Source organism: Pleurodeles waltl, chromosome 7 (assembly GCF_031143425.1).
Source record: "Pleurodeles waltl isolate 20211129_DDA chromosome 7, aPleWal1.hap1.20221129, whole genome shotgun sequence".
In the NCBI taxonomy this organism is placed as follows: Eukaryota; Metazoa; Chordata; class Amphibia; order Caudata; family Salamandridae; genus Pleurodeles; species Pleurodeles waltl.
The window spans coordinates 37,288,223-37,304,087 of NC_090446.1; the positions used below are offsets into that span (position 1 = coordinate 37,288,223).

General features: G+C 43.2%; 1 protein-coding gene across 1 annotated transcript; it reads right to left on the reverse strand.

The window, feature by feature from the left end:
* Positions 1-1,572: 1,572 nt before the first annotated feature.
* On the reverse strand, positions 1,573-2,563 carry LOC138247154 (olfactory receptor 1L4-like). The gene has a single exon (XM_069201895.1). It carries the CDS (start codon positions 2,536-2,538, stop codon positions 1,612-1,614), a length of 927 nt encoding a protein of 308 aa, XP_069057996.1. The 5' UTR covers positions 2,539-2,563; the 3' UTR covers positions 1,573-1,611.
* Positions 2,564-15,865: the final 13,302 nt, after the last annotated feature.

The window sequence follows — 15,865 nt, forward strand, 5'->3', positions numbered from 1 at the left end:
AATACTAGGGTGAGTGAAATTCATGTAATTTTCCTTGGTATAAATGTTCACGATTTCAGCAAAATTATGCAAAAGTATGTGTTAATTACATAAAATTTCCAATGTCATTAAGCCCTATATGTTGATTGAAAATACATCCGTGTGTGGATTTTTGACACAAGAATGCATTGCATTAAAAATGCATGTGAAAATCTAGAAGCTGTCTGAAGAACAGCCACACAAGTTTTGTTGGGCCTCTGTAGTCGGTGTAAAAATATCATGAAATGGCTATATGTGTACAAATTATACTTGAGTAATTTAAATTTCACACAGGCTTGTTTAATATTAGTGCCCATCAAGGATCAACTTAAGCCCACCAAAATTTGGGGCACGGAATGGATCAAGCATGACTAACTCTATCCCTGTAGCATTAAACATTAAAATCTCCAAATGTCACAAATCAATTATCAGTTATGTACTAGAATACATTTTTCTTATTTAGAGAGTCAATTTCAGATTTAGGTCTGGCCATTGGGATGCAAAAAACAGTATCCTGGAATAGTGTTAACATACTGAATTGAAGTAGATCGTCCCTTAAAAATGGTGTCAAATCAGCGGAGAGATCTATAGATTAGAAAATCTTTTATGAGTGGGAAAACAATTGACATGCCATAATGTCTGTGAAGAATGTGTTGCCTCCTCACCCTCTTCATTTTCTCAGTCTTTACATCACATGATATGAACTTCACTTCGCAACAGTTCTCAATCCAAGTATTACTTGCATTTAAGAAGTTTTTTTCCCCTTACTAAAGATATAATTCGCCTTCCTGATACCATCCCATCCCTTGCCTAAACTCATCCTAATCCGTCCAAGCTGTTTTCTGTATGGAATCCTTGTCTTCTGGATGATAGTTGGTTGGAAACGATGGGGAGGGAGCTGTGCAGTAAACTGGGACACGGATAATATGAGCTGAGAGTAATGAAGATTACTGATTACTAATGAGGAATATCAACATTGTACTCGTTTTATATTTGGCTTTAGATAGGGACCAGTAAAAAGCTTTCCAGAGACCTTGGTTTATTAGACGAGAAGCTTCAGAAATTGGAGTCAATGCAAAAAAGAACAGGAGTAAGGGCCTGATTACGAGTATGGTGGTCGGCTTCTGCCTTAACTGTGGCAGAGGCTGGACCGCCACACTGCTGGTGGTCTGACCACTAGATTTGGACTCCAAAATTTCCTATGGGCCCTAATTGGTAAGCTAAGCTTGATTTTAATAAGCTTACTGATAGTGGTCTGCCATAGAGACAAACAAGAACAGCGTGACAAAAAATATAAATGTTATAACACTTTGTAAAATGAACAAATGTGCAGCCGACTCATATTCTTAGTAGATTCCAGCATAGGTTGAAATGTATAAATCGTTCATCCACAAAAATAGTAAGAACAACAAATTATTTAATCAACGTTTGTATTTAAAGCAAATAGTTTGGCTTTTACAAATACAGAACTCATAGTACGATTAACTTCTATTTTAATCTTTGTTTGGTGGAAACTGCAGAAAAGATCTTTAATTTTAAAGCTGATCTGTTTTTTTAGATTTCAAATTATCTGCTGCTTATAGACTCCATCTTCTATAAGGTCTTTCTTGTCCTCCTCAATGAATTTTTAAACTCTGTGTTCTTCAAAGTGTATATAATGGGATTACATAGGGGAGTAATTGCTATGTATGATAACGAAAGTATCTTGTTTTCCTTCATTGAATATGTGGTCGTTGGTCGCATATAAGCAGAACACAGAGATGTGTAGAACAGAATTACCACAGTGAGGTGGGAGGTACATGTGGAGAAGGCCTTCTGCCTCCCACCTTTAGACTTAATCTGTAGAATGGAGGAGACTATATTAACATATGAGAAGATGATCAAAATGAAAGATGTCATTGTCACAATTGCACCCAAAGTATATGTAACTATCTCAATCTTGTCAGTGTTACTACATGAAATCTTCATAAGAGCTGCAACATCACAGAAAAAATGATTGATTGTGTGTGACTCACAAAAGGAAAGTCTAGAAATCAGTACAGTATGTGGGAGGGCATCAAGAAAGCCAATGGCCCAACAGCCAGCAACCAGCCAGATGCACACCATCTTCTTCATTATCAACATATAATGTAAGGGATTGCAGATGGCCATGTACCGGTCATAAGCCATTACAGTGAGGAGAACAACTTCAGTAGACAACACAAACATAAAAAAATATGCCTGCAACAGGCATTTAGTAAGAGAAATATATATGCCATCGAGGAAAAAGTGGACCAACATTGGTGGAAAAATTACAGTGGTATAACTAATGTCAATGAAGGACAAATTTACAAGGAAGAAGTACATTGGGCTGTGCATATTTTGATTAGAATAAATGATTGCCATGATAAGAAGATTTCCCACCAGTGTTATTACATATATTAAGGAAAACGCAACAAAAAGAGGAACCTGTAGCTGTGGAAGATCAGAAAATCCAACTAAAATAAACACGTCTGCTGAGCTCCAGTTTGTTCCTTCCATTTGGCCAAGAGATGAAGTGAGTAATGTATATAAACGCAGCCTGAAAAATAAAAACATATTTATAGCATGATGGTTATTTACAAACATGGAGGTACTAATGATTGCCACATAATAATAATAGTAATACTACTACTACTAGTAGTTTTGATAATAATACTACTAATAATAAAAATAATAAAACAGTAAATATTTCATGTATATATTATGAGCTGTCAGATTTATTAAATTCTACTATTTGATGTATTATGCTAAATAATACACAATTGTTGTCCACTTTGACATTGACATTCAAATGGGATAAAGAATCAAGAAATGTAGGTAATGATAATCGAACATAGTGCTAATATTCACTCATTGATGCCCCGTTTGAATTTAAAACATTTAAAACTGTTACACGTAAAAAGATATTAGTACCTAAAACTACTGTCATTAATGCATAAATAGGAATCAGAATTCACTGACAGGCAATGGAATAACACATTTACAATACCTGAAAGGGGTGTTCAAACATGCCATATTTTAAATAGCACACACAGTTCAATATAATAAACAGAACTCACATTACACCAGAAATGATACAAAATTAGATCCAACCAGAAAACCTAGATGTCCATTATGCAAAAAAATAGACACAATAGCCTTTTACCCATCCTTGAATTGCCCAGTCTTGCAGAGATACAAGGAAGAAGTGTACACTAGATGACTAGAAGACTTACAACTAGATATAGAAACAAAGGCCCTGTTTTATGCCAAAGTGGAGCAGCGAGGTGCTGCACCACTTTTGAAATGCAGGGGTGTGGCATATTTACAGGAATACTGTGCACCCCTGCGTTTCCCCCTGTGCGGCGCTGATTTAAGCTGCCTGCACCAACTCAGGCATCCTTACATCATAGTGCAAGGGTGTGTGCGTTGAGGGGCTAGATTGTTTATGTGCATGAAAGTGTCACCTCCTGCACATAAATAATCTATAATGGTGATTAGGCACTTTTACAGAAGTACCAAAGCGTCATTTTGGAATGATTGTTTATGTGCAGGAAAGGACACCTTCCTGTACATAAACAATCATTTATGTCATTTTACTTCTTCTATGTGAGGAAGAAAACCATTCCTCCTCATTTTTCCATGCTAACTCCAGCCCTGGAGCGGTATTAGTTTTTGGTGCTGCCGCATATTTATGATTTCTTATAAATCTATGGCAGCGTCAAAAGCAATGGGTGCTGTGGTAGAACGCGCACTGCAACACCCATTGCACACCCTCCTATGCAGAAAACTACGTCAAAGGGGCCCATATTTACAAAGAGGCATAACACCACAAAAAGTGGTGTTATACGTCCTTGTAATTATGGAGCAGTGGTTAGCATCACAAGAGCTCTTGTGGCAGTAGGGGCTCTTATAGCTGCCACCAAGTCCAATTCATACTTACTAAGTCAAATATGGAGAAAATCTAATTCCTTTAACTATCACTATAATAAGAAAGAAGAGAATTATAATGCACTGGATTTCCACTAGAACCCCAAAAGTGAAAGACTGGATTGAGGATCTCATTACAAGTTTGGCCGTTGGACCACCAGACCGACATAGTGGCAGTCACCAAAAGACCACTATATTGGCGGTCTTACAGACGACTGTATTATGATTTACACAGGCATGACTGCCAAACGACAGCCAATAATGCCAGACCACCAGTACTGCTGAGGGCAGGAAATAGTCTGCCCGACCACCTGCACCGACAGCCCATTGACTAAAGACAGACCGTATTATAAGGCAAAAGTTGCAGTGGCAGTCAGCCATGCCAGTCTGCCAATGGCAGCCCAAACCACCGCAGTTTGTGGCCACCAAAGTAATACAGACCACCAAATTGGATGGATTTGAAAACAACACAGCTGACACACATAGCCACAACCACCACACATGCAGAGCACACTATAAAACACACCCCTTCACACACGACAATACTTTGCATCTCGAACAGCAAACACAGAAACCACAGCACATCCCAAAAAAACATAACTTCAGAATAGGCACCCCTTGAACCTTATCTAAGCACATATCCGACATCCTCAACACACTCCTATTTCCAATCACAAACATTTTTACCTGTTAACTTGCTTCTTATATTTCTTCACCTGCATGTCACCCCAGAAAAATCCCAGTTTCACTGAAGATGAGTTAAGAGCCATGGTGGATGAAATCATAAGATGAGAGCAACATTTATTTTTATAGCTCAGGTCCAAAACATTACTATTGCCAGGAAAATGAAAATGTGGTAAAGGAGAGTCACCAGAGTGAATTCTGTAGGCCCCACCCTGTGTACAAGGGACAATACCAGGAAAAGGTGAAACGACCTCTGTGGGAAGGTCCATTCCATAGCATCCAGGCACCAGCTGCAGGTTCAGAGAAGAAGTGGTGGTACCCCGCTCCTCCCTTACAAACTCATATCCTGGGAGGAGAAGGTCTAGGCCATCCTGCATCCGGAGGTCTTGAAAGGAATACCAGGGGAAGTGGAGTCTGGTAAGTCACAACACAAAAATATCTCACCAAATTCTATTGTTATGCACGCTCATTGCTCACCTTTTGCCACCCCCACTGTCACCCCATTCACCAACCTAGTGTCCACCTGTCCATAGACCCCGGTCTGTCATCTCACATGTGAAGTAGACTCACCTGGGGGAGCAACATTTGTCTATAGTGAGTGTAGTACAGGGATTGACAGCACTACAATTTCCAGCCTGTAGGCACTGTTCTACAATTGTGAAAAACAGGACAGTGTATCCTTCTTTAAATCAACTTGTTTGTCAACTCCCCATTGAAGTCTGGAGCTGAGAGGATGACCATTGTACAGCGTGTGTGTAGTACAGGGACGGACATTCCTACAACTCCCAGCAGGCACTGTTATTGTCACTCCACTCAGCTAGCCCAGCTTCCTCTGCACCAAAGACCACTGTCACTCAACTCCCAATTGAAATGCCCTCACCTGGGAAGATAACAGATGTATACTTTGTGTAGTACAGGGACAAACAGGACTTCTAAGGCCAGAGGACTCTGTTATGTTTACTCCACTCAGCCAGACCAGTGTCTGCTGCTCCAAAGTCCCGTATTTGTCTACTCACAATTGAAATTGACTCACCTGGGAGGATAACATTGTTATAGCCTGTGCAGTACAGGGGCTGCCAGGACTACAACTCCCACCAAGCACTGTTACTGCAACTCCAAACACCAGAACAGTGTATACTACTTAAATGTAACTTGTCAACCCCACATTGAAGTATACACACCTGCGTGGATAACATCTGTATAATGTGTGTAGTACACGGACTGACATGATTGCTAAGGCCAGTGCCCCCTGCAACAAAGACCCCTGTGTCACAATTTCTGTTGAAGTCAACTCATCTAGGAGGATAACATTTGTACAGTGGGTGTAGTACAGGGACTGAAGGACTGCTTAGACCAGGAGGCTCCAACACTGCTACTCCACTCAGTCAGCCCAGTGTCCCCTGCAACATAGACCCCTGTGTCACAACACTCTGTTGAGGTCTACTCACCTGGGAGGATAACATTTTGATAGTGGGTGTAGTACAAGGACTGACAGGACTGCTAAGGCCAGGAGGTTCTGTCAGTGTTACTCCACTCAGCCAGACCTGTGTCCGCTGCTCAAATGAGTCTTGTCCCTGGACTCACCATTGAAAGGTACTCACCAGTAAGCAAGATAAGTATATGGTGTGTGTTGTACATGCACTTACAGGACTGCTAAGGCCAGTACTAGCACTGTCACTACAAACACCATAACATTGTCCACTTCGCTGAAGTTCCACAATACTTTTAAATCGCAAATGATGTGTACCCACTGGGGGAGTGGTCATCTGTCATGTTTTGGGGAGCAGTGAGAATGACAGGACTGCAACTCACAGCAGGCACTGTTTCCCCAACTCCAAACAACAAAACACTGCTCTCCTCCGAATACCCGAGTACCAAATCATCATTGAAGTGTACTCACCTGGGAGGAAACCCTAAGTGTAGTGTGCATAATACAGGGAGTAACATGGCAGCAAATCACAGGAGGTTACTACACTGTTACTCCAACCAGCAGTCCAGTGTACACCTGCAAATATACCTTCTTTGGGAAATCACACAGGAAGTCCACTCACATGCGGGCTGACATATAACAAGTGCATGAAGTACAGGGAGCAACATGAATGCTAAGGCCAGTCCCAACTTTGAGGTTGTATATACCTACATTTTGTTTCTAGGTAGCATGTGTATTCAGGTAGCCAGCTGCTCAAAATCCTTCACAAACCAGTTTATTTCAGCATTGCTGTGGTCGGTGTCTTTAGGTTTTTGTAGAAGACTTTTTACTTTATCACATTGTATTCATTAGGCAGGATGCTTTTTACTACCTATCACCTGGATGTACTTTATGTTAATGTTTATGTCTTGTGAGAGCAACAAAGATATCTATACATGGGTTACCTTTAGAGGATGGAGCTCAACCACTGCTTTGCAGTCCTATGGTGGAAGGGACTGTACCACTGCTCTGTTGGGAGCAGCAGGGAATCCAGACCTGGATGTGCTGCAGAAGAAGGCATTGGAGTCTAGAGAGGAAGGGATTTTACCACTGCAGTTGATGATGCAGCAGGACTATTCAGATCAATGGGCCCTTTTGGAGGAGGGCTAACCTAACCAGGTAAGCACCTATCAGGACGGGTCTCTGAGCCACCTGCTGCCACTGGCCACTCAGAGGCCTCTACTGTGCCCTCACACCTCTGCATTCAAGATGGCAGAGGTCTGGGACACACTGGAGGAGCTCTGGGCACCACCCCTGGGGTGGTGATGGACAGAGGAGTGGTCACTCCCCTTTCCTTTGTCCAGTTTCGCACCAGAGCATGGGCTGGGGGATCCCTGAACCGGTGTAGACTGGCTTATGCAAGGAGGGTACCATCTGTGCCCTTAAAAGCATTTCCAGAGGCTGGGAGAGGCTACTCCTCCCGAGCCCTTAACACCTATTTCCAAAGAGAGAGGGTGTAGCACCCTCTCTGAGAGGAAATCCTTTGTTCTGCCTTCCTCACACTGGGATACCCAGACCCCAGGAGGGCAGAAACCTGTCTGAGGATTGGCAGCAGCGGTAGCTGCAGAGAAAACCCCAGAGAGCTAGTTTGGCAGTACCTGGTGTCCATGCTGGAGCCCGGAGCTGGAGATGCATTGGATTGCCACCCCAATACCAGATTTGGCATGGGGGGACAATTCCATGATCTTAGACATGTTACATGGCCATATTCGGAGTTACCATTGTGAAGCTACAAATAGGTATTGACCTATATGTAGTACATGCGTGTAATGGTGTCCCCGCACTCACAAAGTCCAGGGAAATCGCCCTGAACAATGTGAGGGTACCTTGGTTAGTGCCAGGGTGCCATCACACTTAGTAACTTTGCACCTAACCTTCACTAAGTGAGGGTTAGACATATAGGTGACTTATAAGTTACTTAAGTGCAGTGTAAAATGGCTGTGAAATAACGTGGACGTTATTTCACTCAGGCTGCAGTGGCAGTCCTGTGTAAGAATTGTCTGAGCTCCCAATGGGTGGCAAAAGAAATGCTGCAGTCCATAGGGATCTCCTGGAACCCCAATACCCTGTGTACCTAGGTACCATATACTAGGTAATTAGAAGGGTGTTCCAGTGTGCCAGTCAGAATTGGTGAAAATGGTCATCAGCCTGCAGTGACAATTTTAAAAGCAGAGAGAGCATGAACACTGAGGTACTGATTAGCAGAGCCTCAGTGATACAGTTAGGCACCACACATGGAACACATATAGGCCACAGCTTATGAGCAGTGGGGTCCTGGCTAGCAGGGACCCAGTGACACATATCAAACACACTGACAAATAGGGTTTCCACTATGAGCACTGGGGTCCTGGCTAGCAGCATTCCAGTGAGACAGTAAAAACACCCTGACATATACTCACAAACAAGCCAAAAGTGGGGGTAACAAGGCTAGAAAGAGGCTACCTTCCTACACGCCTCACCAGTACTCTGGCACCCCTCTCATCCTGATATGCGTGGCCCCTGGAACACAGGTGGTGGACCCAAGTGACGCAGACTGTCCAGTGGTCCAACTGTCCAAATTTGGAGGAGGTAGGTCCTTGCCTACCCTCTCCAGAGAGTAATCCTGTGCACCTTGTGAACTGCAGCTACAAGGGCTTCTGTGCACATTTCCACAAAATCCTTCATGGACAGCCAAGCCTAGGTCCCCAGCACTCTGTCCTGCTCAGCTCAGCTCCCTGAGTTGATCTCCGGTGTTGTCGGACCCTCTTTTGCAGTGTTGAGATGACTGCCATGTTTAGACTTCCTGAACCCATGTTAAAAGACTTCTGTGGGTGCTTCCTGCTTGTGCGTGGGCTCTCTATGTTGCTGAGGGCCTCCTCTGTCTCCTCACCCAAGTGCCGACATCCTGGTTCTTCCTGGGCCCAGGCAGCACCCTTTTTCTTCTACAACAACTCTTGCAGCTAGCAAAGCTTGTTTGCAGTCTTTTGCCAAGGAAACAACTCCAGCACTCCGTGGGGCATCTTCTGCATGAAGGAGAAGTTCCTAGCACCTTTTGTTGTTGCAGAATATTCAGGTTCTTCCATCCAGAGACAGCCATTTTGCACCTTCATCCTGCTTTTAGTGGGCTCCTGCCGCACCTGGAGACCTTTGCGACTCATGGACTTGTTCCACTAGCTTTGCAGGTCCTCAGGTCCAGGAATCCACCTTCAGTGCTTTGCAGTCTGTTGTGGTCTTTGCAAAATCCTCTATTATGTCTTTAGTGTATTTCTGAGAAATAGTAGTACTTTACTCCTACGTTCCAGGGTCTTGGGGTGGGGTATCTTGGACACCCTTAGTGTTTTCTTACACTCCCAGTGACCCTCTACACACTACACTAGCCTAGGGGTCCATTTGTGGTTCGCATTCCACTTTCTTAGTATATGGTTTGTGTTTCCCCTAGGCCTATTGCATCCTATTGTAATCTACAGTGTTTGCACTACTTTCTGACAGTTTTAGTTACCTGATTTTGGTTTGTGTGTATATTTTGTGTATTTTACTTACCTCCTAAGGTAGTATATCCTCTGAGATATTTTTGGCATAGTGTCACTAAAATAAAGTACCTTTATTTTTAGTAACTGAGTATTGTCTTTCTTATGATGTAGTACCTTTTTGATATAAGTGGTATAGTAGGAGCTTTGCATGTCTCCTAGTTCAGCCTAAGCTGCTCTGCTAAAGCCACCTCTATCAGTCTAAGCTGCTAGAACACTACTAATCCACTAATAAGGGATAACTGGACCTCGCACAAAGTTTAATTACCATTGGTTCCCTCTATCAGCTAGGCAAGCCTTCTACAGACCCTCACTCTAGTCAGGGTAGGTCACACACAATCCAAATGATCCTGTGCCCACCCTCTGGTAGCTTGGCACTGAGCAGTCAGGTTAAACATAGAAGGCAATGTGTAAAGTATTTGTGCAATAAATCATACAATAACACCAAATAGCTCCACAAGAATACACCACACAGTGTTTAGAAAAATATATAATATGTACCCGGATAAATGCAGGTGAAAATGATTAAAACATGTGATAAGTCTATGTTGAGTTATCACTGTAAAAGTGATATAAAGTGTCTTAAGTCTTTTAAAGCAAACAAAGTCTCCTTCAAGCACAAAGTACCTGGTTTGCGTGAAAAATCTCTGCAAAGAACTACAGAGGAGGAGATGCGTGGGTGTGCATCGATTTCTTAGGCCGCACACGGCGATGCAACGTTTAGTTTTCACCAGGGATGGCTGTGCATCGATTTCTGGTCCCCGGTTGGGGATCCCCTTGGGGTTGCAGGGTTTCCGGACACCCCGGGGACAATGCGTGGATTTCTTGCTCTGGCAGGGCGAAGTCACAGGAGCTCTGTCGATTTGGTGGGCGTTACGTCAAATTTTCTACCTCACAGCAGGCGCTGCGTCGATTCCTCATTGGAAGTCGGGTGGCGTCATTCCGGCTCAGCTGTGTGTCGATCCGGTGGGGCGTGCGTCGAATTTCCGGTCGCTACGCTGGTGTTGCATCGATCATCTTGATGCGAAGTCGGGCTGCATCATTCTGGTTCGGCGTGCAATGAAATCTTCACCGTGGGGCAGACTCTGCGTCATTTCTGGCAGGCTGTGCATTTAATTTCACCACTAAAGGGTCCTTCTTGTAGAGATGAAGTCTTTTTGGTCGTGAGACTTCAGGCAACAGGAGGCAAGCTCTATCCAAGCCCTTAGAGAGCACTTCTTCACCACAACCAGAGAGCAGCAAGGCAACAGGGCAACATCAAGGCAGCAGTCCTTCACAGAAAGCAGACAGGTGAGTCCTTTAGGCAGCCAGGCAGTTTTCTTGGCAGGATGCAGGTTCTGGTTCCAGTGTCTTCTCCAGGAAGTGTCTGAGTTGGTAGGGGTAAAGACCCTGTTTAAATACCCAAATGTGCCTTTGAAGTGGGGTAGACTTCAAACAGCGGCTTAGAAGTGCACAAGGTCCCCTTTCAGTTCAATCCTGTCTGCCATGGTCCCAGTAGGGGGTGTGGCAGTCCTTTGTGTGAGGGCAGGCTTCTGTCCTTTGACATGCACGTGTCTGGCCCTCCACCCTCCCAGCCCAGGAAGACCCATTCAAAATGTAAATCTATGCAAGTGAGGCTGAGTATCTTGTGTTTGGGGTGTGTCTGAGTGAATGCACAAGGGAGCTGTCAACCAAACCCAGCCAGACGTGAATTGTAAGGCACAGAAAGATTTAAGTGCAGAGAAATGCTTACTTTCTAAAAGTGGCATTTCTAAAATAGTAATATTAAATCCATTTTCACCAGTCAGCAGGATTTTGTATCACCATTCTGTCCATACTAAATATGATCTTCTTACTCCTTTCAGATCAGCAGCTACCATTCAAACAATGTATGAGGGCAGCTCCAATGTTAGCCTATGAAGGAAGAAGGCCTCACAGCAGTGTAAAAATGAATGTAGGATTTTTACTCTACCAGGCCATTAAAACTAGACAGGTACATGTCCTGCCTTTTGTCTACACAGCACCATGCCCTGTGGGTTACCTGGGGCATACCTGAGGGGTGTCTTATATGTAGAAAAAGGGGAGTTTTAGGCTTGGCAAGTACTTTTAAATGCCAAGCCGAATTGGCAGTGAAATAGCACACACAGGCCTTGCGATGGCAGGCCCGAGACAAGGTTAAGTGGCTACTTAAGTGGGTGGCACAATCAGTGCTGCAGGCCCACTAGTAGCATTTAATCTACAGGCCCTGGGCACATATAGTGCACTATACTAGGGACTTATGAGTACATTAAATAGTCCAATTGAGTATGATCCAATGTTACCATGTGTAAAAGGAGAGAGCATATGCACTTTAGCACTGATTAGCAGTGGTAAAGTGTGCATAGTCTTAAAACCAGCAAAAACAGTATCTAAAAAGTGAAGAGCGGCAGGCAAAAAGTTAGGGCTGACCACCTCAAGGCTGTCAGGTCTAACAAACTTGTAATAGGCCTTATTGGTTCATTGGGAAACTTTGGCAAACACATTGCTTCTAAGGAACTATGGCCCATATTTATACTTTTTTAGCACCGCATTTGCGTCATTTTTTGACGCAAAAGTGGCACAAGAAAAGTATAAATATGTGCCTATATGTTCAGTTCCATTACAAGTGAGTCACTTACTGATGTGGTTTTTAAATTATTTTTAGGTACTCCTACGATTTTTATTTAGCGGCATGTTTTCTTTGTTCTAATTATATTCGTCTAATTTTTCTCACATACGCTTATTGAATATTTGTGTTTTATTATGGATGGGTGAGTAGGTGAATCCAAGAATGAGTCAGTGGGTGTGTGGCTCGATGCTGATGTGTGATAGGTTATTTAGTACTTCCTCATTCACTGAAAAGGCACTTTTCAGTTTAAAGCCAGAACTATTGACATTGTCAAAGCTTGATGTAGCTTATTAGTGTTTCCTGGTCTATTTTACGTGTCTGCCACGTGCTGTATAGGGTCACAGACACCAGAAAGTTGCTTGAGCAATTAGTTGATTTATGCAAAATAAACTAACTTAAAAAGATATATCCTTAGCTAAAAAAAACAGTTTCAAATGAATTGTGAACCCTCCCTAATTTTTCAAATTCTGATTTCTTGTCACTTGCCTATTTTGATACATAGTCACACTCGTTATTAGAGATACCTGGTGCAAATTATACCATTTAATCATAATAACAATCCATTTGTACATATTGTTGGCTACGGAAAAAACACTTTGATAGCGTGGGTGTCCCTAGGCTCTGGAACGTGCATGAGGAGTATCTCTAAGCTGGGCTCATAGTTGAAGTGAAAGAAGTTAAAGCAAAAGTGAATCTACTGATGACTCAAAGCCCTGAACACATGATTTTTTAGCCATCTGCCCTCATGAAACAGTAGATGGTGGTTTTAAAAAGTGAAAATCCTAGAACATTCTCAGAAGGGAAATCACAGATCCATTGCATCCGTGCTGGTGGTGTCCAAGGATGGATACCTGCCAGAGCCTCTTCGTAGCACATATGCAATATGAGGGAATCATACAGACCTTCAGGGAACTTCCATAGATATTAAGGTGGGAGCACATTGCTGTAGGTGGCAACAGACATTTCACTTCACACTGTGCACTTGAGAACCTTACATATTCAAGGCCATATTTCTCTGAGGTTTTGTGTCGCTCTTGTGCCAAGCAAAGGGGTGCTGGCTGACACAAATCCTGGAATGAGATTAACCAAGCGAAACGTGGCCCTGAGTGGCTTTGTAAATCCTGCGTCACCAAGGCAGCACAAATTGCTTCCCTCCATTATTCTGCCCCAGTGACGTATTCCATGGGTGAAGCATGGATGTTCCCATGCATGCATCTCTGCATTTTTGTGGACTCCCTGATTTACCATGAGTGGTAAACCTGTGAATGTGTCACAATACTACACCTCACAAGTGCCCCATTCTGCAGCACACATAGTAAGGGGAAAATGCCTCAAAGGTTTGTTTTTGTGCAGGAAGTTGTCCCTTCCTGGGCAGAAACAACCCTGCCTGCAATGCCGGAACTTTTGCACCATGGTACAAGGATGGCGACAATGGCGCTAGGCAGCCAAAAGTGCGCCAGCACAAGGAGAGAACATGAATCTGCTATAACCTGATAGATATGGCACATTCCTGCCCACTCCCTTTAATGCAGCTCATTCGGTCAGCAATGAACATTCGTATTCCATTCCCAGTTTCTTGGAAAACTATTACTACAAATTCGATGTTAGGTTTAGGGATCAAATTGTGCCAGTTTCACCAGTCTCCATCTGGATGAGGGTGTGTCTGCGGGCAAGGTTTACATAGAATTCAGCTAAAAGGGAACCATTAATCAGTTACATTTTATCCTGAAAATCAGTCAAAGTTTCTGCCTTGTGCGCTAATCATGACCCACTGTCATGATAATTTTCCACCAAATCTAAACATGTATTGTCTATTACATCTATTGCTACTCACACCTAGATCCTCCCCTTGGTGTTTGCACAGGAACAATTGCTTATGATCGTCACAAGTATGAGTCAGTCGGTTTAGTGAAAGTTGGTACAAGTGGGACTACTGAAGGTGTTGCTTTGTGGATGGCTTTTTAGCTAAATAATTTCTGCATTGTCGGCCCTACTAATAGCACATGGAGTCTGAATGCCTTGTGATAAATAAGTAAGGGACATATTTACAAAACGTTCATGCATTGTAGGAAAGCACGCAACATTGTTGCATTGTGTTGCATGAAAAAGAGAGAAAAAATGCTCTATATTTACAAAGATACTGAACACTTATGCTCTCTTCTTCCTCTGGTGCACTGTATGCAGCCAAGCGGCAACACAGGCACCCTACATCATAGCCCAAGGGTGCCAGCATTACAAGCAGGATTGTTTTTGGGCAGGAAGAAATACATTGCTGCTCAAAAACAATACTTAGAGGTACTTTCCTCTTTCTATGTGTGCTGCAGAATCCAAAACAAGTGGAATGATGAAATAACAAGAAGAAATCAAAATATTTCTCCTCAGTTATGCCTCACTTGGGAAGGCGTAGTATTTTGATGTATTCCCAGGTTTACAAGTCTTTGTAAATCTTGGGATGCAAAGAAATCCATGAGTGGAAACCTGAAAACCCAGATGCTTCACCTATAGAATGCCTTCCAAGTGTTTAACTTAACACAGCAAAAGCTGCTGTCTTGCATTACATTTCTTTACAAAACCCTCACTAGGTCACACAAATACGGCCATGTGTGCCTTTGTAAATACTAATAAGTCTCTGTCGTGTTCTTTTGTCACCTTGCGTGATGCAAGGACAATGTAAAGACTTCATAAATATGGGCATAGGTTTTGGCATTCAACATTTCTCTTAGCATTGCCCATGGTCGACTGGGGCAGAAATGAGGCCCATGCAAAAAAAATAAAAGTGCCCCCCTTAGCAAATCAGATAGATAGAAAAGAGCACCACATTCTGAAAACCTTGCAGCTTCAAACTTGTGCAAACCCTCTGTATGATGTTCTGGAAAGTATGGGTGACAGCATGCATTTGTGCCTCCTGCATGCAAACTTTGTGGTAGTATTAGGGAAATCAACAGTATAAATTGACCGAATATGGCTAACAATTTACATACATTTATATAAAAATAATCAACAACTTTAGAGGTCTGAAAATAACAACAGAAATCATTAGTATCTTACCATTCTCCTTTTCAGAAAAAACAAAGTGTTTAACTTAAAATGGAGCAATTGATGTGCTACATGCATAGCTAAACCATGCTTTTCCACTGCATGGCTACATAAGCTACGGGGGCACTCTGCTCAGTGCTCTTTGACCTGGGGGGCACCATAAGGAGCACGCTCCTCCATTCTCCGTTTTCCCGTGCAGCGGAGGCACTAAACACAGCATGCTTCATCCACGCTTGAGCCTTGCAACCTGCCCGGGTGCAACTTCCAATGCAAAAGTAGTAATAGCGCTCTTCCCGAACAAATTAAAGTGCTAAGAATACACTCTTCCGAACAAACCCTTCAGGGCAGGGAAAAAGGTTGCAGGGCACCGGAGGGGAACTCCAGCCAGACCCAGGAGACTGCAGAACTGGGACACAGGGCGGTAGGGCCCACTCTAGCAGGCCAGGGCTTGCAGTCAGTGGCAGTTCCTGATAAGTCCCTCCAGCAGCATCCTGTGCCCATTTTAGAAGTCCATGAATGTCTAAAAACATGAGGAAAACCCCCTGTACTTATATTCCGTTTGGCACAAGGTTTCGCAAAGAGGGGGAGAAGAGGTTC